A 6,621-nucleotide genomic window follows, 5' to 3' on the forward strand; every position below is an offset into this window, starting at 1 on the left:
ATCAAGAAATTACCATTAATGTTCTTAGAGTTATAAGATGCTACACCCACAAATAAGAGCGGAATCACATAGAGAACAAAAAATTCTAGAAACTAAAAATATGGTAGGTGGAAATGTAAAATTCAGTGGTGAGTTGGAAGATAAAGGGGAGTAAATCTCCCACAAAGACAGCAAAAAGGCAGAAAACTGAAGTGAAAAGTCAAAGAACCAGGCTAAGAAATCCGTAACAGAAACAGCAAGAATTCTAAAAAGAGGTAATAGAAATGAGGGTAGCGGAGGGGAAGAGAAACAAAAAACCCGAGAAAATATTATAGGACTTAAGGGCAGGTGTCTCCAGAATGAATTATGCCCAGGAAAATGGACAAAAACAGACCCACACCAATGTTATACTGTTAGGAAATACTCAGAACAGAGGGGACAAAAATAGCCTACAAGCTACCAAGAAGAAAAACCAAGTTTTAAACAAAGGATCATGAAAACACCTTTTCAAATATGCAAGATACTTAAAAAATTATTTCCTATACACCTTTTTTTCAGAAAACTACTGGAGAACAGGCTCGACCAAAATGAGGGAAAACACTAAGAAAGAGAAAGACACAGACTGCAGGAAAAAAAGAATCCAACAGAAGAGGCGGAGAGAATCCCCAGGATGAACAGAAGACACCAGAATAAGTATGCACCAGGAACACAGCCGTTCTCCCGTCAGAGGGCCCCAGAGCACAGCTTGTCCAGGAGCCTGAAACTGACCACGTATATCTGAGCATCTTAAGAGAAGATGAGACAAATGATGGAGGGTTTGAGGTCAAATTAGTCATAAGTCATCGACAAACCAAGTAAGACAAAGGATTCATTCCAGGGAAATTCATTCATTCACAATTCCAGGAGTTGTTCAGGCAAAGTAACCAGTTTACTACACGAATAAACTCTGGTCAGCATTACATAGTATAGTAACGAACAACAGAACTACCAGGTAAGTGGATGGAGAAACTGGAGGGAGGAGGGCTGCAATGTGTATATGGCAGAGGCAGAGAGACCAGACCATCATCTTCTACAATAGAAAACAAGTAGAAACAGCCTAAAATTGACAAATGAAGAGGGAGAAATACAACTGTGTTATTAAAAATACTGGGATTTCCCTGGTGGTCCAGTGGTTAGGACCACGCTTTCCACCGCTGGGGGCCACAGAATCATCATTCCCTGGTCAGGTAACTAACATCCCACAAGCTGCACAGTGCAGCCAAATGTTTTTAAAAGGTTAAAAAAAATCAAGAGAATTTTCTTAAAAAAAACTCAGTTGAAAGTGGTTACTTTTGTAGAAGGAAAAATGAGAGTGTGACAGAGAGCTCCTTTTCATAAACTTTAAATTGCTAGCTTCTATAGAATTATTTGAGTCTTTAAACTCATAACTTTTTTAAAAAGAAAAAAAAGATGAAAAACTCCAGTCATCAAGTATCCGTCCCCCAAAAAACTTTAATGCCAATTTAATCTATATTCTTCAACTTAAAAATCTTCCTACCTCTAACGGTAGGAAGATTTTTAACCAGCTAAAAATCAGTTTTAAAAGCCCTATTTTTCAAAGCATTTGGAAGAATTCCCCACCAAGAATGTAGAGACTAGCCCATGCCACTGATACTTCATCGGGACTTACTTGTGTAAATGTTTATACTGGCGTTTGTATTTGGAACAATAGTGGTTATTATAAAAAAGAGATAGTTGTGTTTAACATGCCAGATCTGGGTAACTTTATTCAAGATTTTCACAAAAATTATCCCCAAAGTAATATTATACACTTTTTAAAAGTCCAGATTTGAAATATCAAAAACATTTTGAATTCAGTCTGGAGTGAATACTAAGTCAAGAACTGAATCAAATCCACACACAAATAAATGAACACCAATTTTCCTTACGTTCACTATATTTTCTGGAAGAGGCTGCCAATTTAGTTTTCCTTTCCTTGACACTGGCATTTAGAATCATTTTAACATGGTTTACATCTTTAAGTTCTAAGTCTGTACTTATCCTGAATGCTGCTGCCAAGTCGCTTCAGTCGTGTCCGACTCTGTGCGACCCCATGGACTGCAGCCTACCAGGCTTCTCCGTCCCTGGGATTCTCCAGGCATGAACACTGGAGTGGGTTGCCATTTCCTTCTCCACTTATCCTGAATATCTTATTATAATTAAAACTATAAATCCAGAAGCAATAGCCCTCCCTTAAGAAGGAATCCAATTAATAAATATAGAAGGACTTCGAGAAACAAAGTCACACTGGAACCTCACAGTAGTAACTGACACAAGAAAGATCTGCCAATGGATTAAAAAATGAGCGGGCTGAAGTTTAAGCAGAAACGGGACATTTGCATAGCTCACGTTATCTCCAGCAAATATTCAGTCACTACAAAGGAAAACACAGGAAGTTTACAGTAGCGATTCCTAGACACCACCTTAGGTAGTGGCTAAGGTTAGTCACACCAGAAATACATTACCGCGTCAGGGGTCATGGATACACTGTCAGAGATCAGAGGACACTATGATGACATGACAACTAAATTTGAGGCAGAATCCTGGATTGGATCCTGAAACAGAGAAATGGCATTAGTGAAAAGACCAAGACAATCTCTACTTTCCAAAATTCTACTTTAGTTAATAGTATTGTATCAAGGCTAATTTCTTAACTTGACAAATGTTGTACAGTTATGTAAGATGTTAATGTAAAGGGATCATTAGTGAAGAGTATACAGAAACTGCTGTTTTTACAACTCTTCAGGAGGTCTAAAATTATCTAAAAAAATTTTTTAAATAACTGTTAAAAACACACACACATATGTATGTGTATATAAATAAATCAAGACTTCAGGGAAACTGGTATCATGGGCATTCAGTTAAAAAATAGTGTTCTTGCCTGTATCAGTCATTGTCTCACTGGTTTATGAGCTTTAAAGTTCTCCCTCTTCTAACATTTGTTTCAACTTTTAAATTTTCATAAAAAAGCCTTTTTTTTAACATTCCTATATTAGGCCAAAAATAAAAATCCTTGAATAAAATTGGCACCATATTATCTCATAAAATCACTCATATCAACCTAAGACCAATCACTATTTTTACTCTAATTGTTCTCATCATATGTTTGTATTTTTTTTTTTTAATAAGGAGAGAAAATGGCTGAAAGATTTGTTTTCTTATTAATAGGCCTGGCAGTCAATAGGGGAAAAAAACACATTATCACTTAGATATCTTATTAAGAAACAGCAGTTTTTCCAATAACATATTATATACTGGAACTCACTTCAGATATAAAAAGTAAGTTATCTACCTAAGTCTCTTCTACACAATAGCTTAGAGCTAGCTACCCAAGCAAAGGGCTTTCCTGGTGGCTCAGGAGTAAAGAATCCTCCTGCCAATGCAGGAGACATGGATTTGATCCCTGGGTCGAGAAGATTCCCTGGAGAAGGAAACGGCAACCACTCCAGTATTTTTGCCTGGAGAATCCCATGGACAGAGGAGCCTGGCAGGCTACAGTGCGTGGGGTTGCAAAGGAGTCGGACATGACTGAGGGACTAAACCACCAGCACCCAAGCAAATCCAGCTAAGACCTTTTCAATATCCCTTTCTTAACCCTGGCTCCAAAGTGGCTGTTATTAGTGGTGGTAAACATCTTTTTTATAAAACAGGCAATATGTCTACACAATTTATTCTAGGGAAACAAAGCTAACCATCACATCTGCCTTTAAAAGAATATAATTTCCCACTCTGGCTGTGGCTGATTCAGTCCCAGAGCATGAATCCTCTTTTACCCTCTGCATATCCTACTGTACACTGAGCAGATAAGCTGAGCTGAAGTCTGCTCATAGCGACCCTGACGGTGAAGCTACTATTTTAGATGGAGAATAGCATTCCCAAATGGTTGTGCTTATTACTTTTGCAGTGAGTGTTTCTACTCAGCATGGCGTTTTTCATTTGTGTTCATTTGTGTTCATGACAAATGTGCCCTGTATGGAAGCAGCTGTAGTAAAAAGATAATGAAGGAGGGGGAAGGAAATTTTAAAGGGAGCTTCATCCAAATACAATGAAGAAAGCAAAAAAGAATATGCCCACATTTTCATTCCTATAGGCATGCCATTTCCAAATTAACCTTCTGATAGTAATAAGAAAAATACAAGTGGTAAAACTCTAACCTGATAATCTATACAAAAAAGGAGACAATCTACCTCAGAAACTCATTACACTGTGCAATATATTCAAGTGGTGAAAGGTTACAAATTTATCCAGAACTGCCATACTATCTGGCTGTCAGTACAGTCTGTTGAGTAATTATATTAAACATATTACTACAAAATATACCAAGAAGTAGAGAATCATACTATATTTGTGACCTGCAAATAACAAAACAAAACAGAGGTCCAAGGGGGCTAAAGTCCAAGCTGTAATTTACACACAAAGTGTACGGTGAAAGCAGTTACGACGTACAAAAATGTGACAAGTTATCCAGATGTTTTAAAAAACAGAGCCTGTCCAAAGAACATCCAGTCTATCCTGTAGGTTTCTGAGGAGCCTGTTACGTAAGGTGAATTCCCCTCCTGCTGATAAGAAGCAGCTTGCCGACGACACCCATATATTTCTCACTGGGCGAGTCTACTTGGCAATAACGATAACCCGAGAGCTCTCTATTACATTCACTGGTCTGAAAACAACTCATAACCCAACTGTTCTTCCAAGTCCTTTACCAGTTTTTCAAGCTTTCTATCAAAGGAAAGTTGGAATGTATTGCTTCTTGTCGTCAACAGGCATTTCAAAAAGAGGGTAATTAACCAAAATCAAGAGTTCTTTGGTCGAGTTAGTAACAGGCTTCCCCTTTGTTCTAAATCCCTTCATAATCCCTTTTTTTCCAATTTTTCCAGTATGGCCTGGATTTTACAAACCGCCTCTTTCCTGGCCTGCCGGACGGAGTCCTGGCCCCCAGTTTCAACTGAATCCAGTTCCAGAAGTTCCTTGGTTAGCATCTCTTCCAGAAGCCAGTAGGCTTTGTCTGTCTTTTTTCCTACGAACTCTTCTACTTCTTGCTCAAGATACTGGACCTTCTCCAGCACATGTATGATTTTTTTAATGCTTGGGGGAGTCCCTTCATCTGAAGATAAACACTCTTCAGCAAGATGATTACCCTGGTCTTGAGTGCTGGGATGTTCGTGGGAGGCGTTACCATACAGATGAGGCTCAGCACTATACTGGACCTGGGGATCCAAAAGCTCCGAACTGTCATCGTTCACTGATCCCGAGGACTCATACTGATGGACATTGCAAGGAAAGTTGTGCTGGCTCATGCCTTGATCTGGTTGGCTGTAGGTGTAGGAGGAGTCCTTGGAGTGGGAGAGCAGAGAGGGGAGAAAAGCTGTTTTAATGGGAATCCATCAGCATCAGATTTGTTAGTCCCCATCTTCCACCTGACCAGGAAGGTACATGAAAAGATTCCCCACCAATAAAACTGGACAGCCCTCTTAAATCATTTGAGGAAAATACAGCTCTGAAAAGATAAAAGGCAGAGAATTCCTGAGTATACAGGCTGGAATCTACCCTGAGGTAGGTCATCATCATGAACACCTCATAATCTATCTTTATCACCTCACAATCTGACCAGTGACTTAATAAATGGGAATTAGATAGTCTTTTTCCCCTTAAGAGAGAAAACCTGAAGACAAATCTTAAAAAGGAACCTGGCCACAAGCAAATGATGTTCAAGTGTACAGTTTAATAAAACCATGCTATTTCTCATTGGTTTTGTCTTCTGTCTGGAGATGGAGGTAACAAAATCTAACCTCTGATTTTAACTTTCAGATAGTATTACAACTAATAAGAAAATGAGCACTTTCCTGTCTTTTAAAAAAAAGGAAATGAACCTAAAACTGCTCTAAAATATAGTCTATTTTAAAACAGAAAAAAAAGGAGGCGGGGGAACTGGGCCACATAAAGTTGTAGGTGATGGCCACCAGCTTTTTGAAACTAGTCCCCCCATTTAACACAGGCCACTGCAGAGAAATCCCATATCGTGCTCTCTTGATTACCCAAACATTAAAAGAACAAAGTTCAGCAGGTCTCCTACCTTAGGCTGCGGGGGTGGCGGTGAAGGAGGTGACTGAGGAGAGCCACTGCTAGGCCACGATGAAGTGCTCTCGTTCATGTAGAGACTCCCCGGTGGTCCTGAGGGCGCAGCTGAAGGCCAGGGGTACCGGGTTCCCATTCCATAAGCACCTGGAGGCGCCCATGAGTCCTCCTGGGGTCGTACAGGGGGTCCTGGTTGTGGAACACTACGATTACCATCCCCATAAGGGTAATGCGGTACGCTCATTCCAGGGTTCTGGGTTGAGAGGAAGGAAATACGCTGGTCATTGCTAAAAAAAACTTAAAGAAGTAATGAAAATATTCTAGCGTAAACAGATCCTGAGCTGCCTCCTCTCTGCTTAACAGTGTATACTTCAGCTGCTACAGGATTAAACTGGGGTATTTCTAAACAGTTGCATACCTTCTCCAAACCTACAAAAGCTTGGTTCCAAAGATATCAGGGGCAGGTTTGGTGACCGTCAAGCTCAGAAGGAATAGAGCCTAAATTTAACAGCTGAAGCACAGCACAGA

The 6,621-nt window shown here is 39.7% G+C and overlaps 1 protein-coding gene across 1 annotated transcript in view; it reads right to left on the bottom strand.

Annotated features, from left to right (window-relative positions):
• Positions 1-4,213: 4,213 nt before the first annotated feature.
• BAG4 (BCL2-associated athanogene 4) overlaps positions 4,214-6,621 on the bottom strand; it is a 25,121-nt gene continuing 22,713 nt past the window's right edge. The window contains exons 4-5 of the mRNA XM_010838778.1: positions 6,092-6,346; positions 4,214-5,351 (exon numbers count right to left, since the gene is read on the bottom strand). Coding sequence (XP_010837080.1) covers positions 4,866-5,351; positions 6,092-6,346 — 741 coding nt within the window. The 3' untranslated portion in view covers positions 4,214-4,865. The remainder of the gene's footprint in view (positions 5,352-6,091; positions 6,347-6,621) is intronic.

The sequence above is a fragment of the Bison bison genome, unplaced genomic scaffold, assembly GCF_000754665.1.
Source record: "Bison bison bison isolate TAMUID 2011002044 unplaced genomic scaffold, Bison_UMD1.0 scf7180017864105, whole genome shotgun sequence".
Taxonomy (NCBI): Eukaryota; Metazoa; Chordata; class Mammalia; order Artiodactyla; family Bovidae; genus Bison; species Bison bison.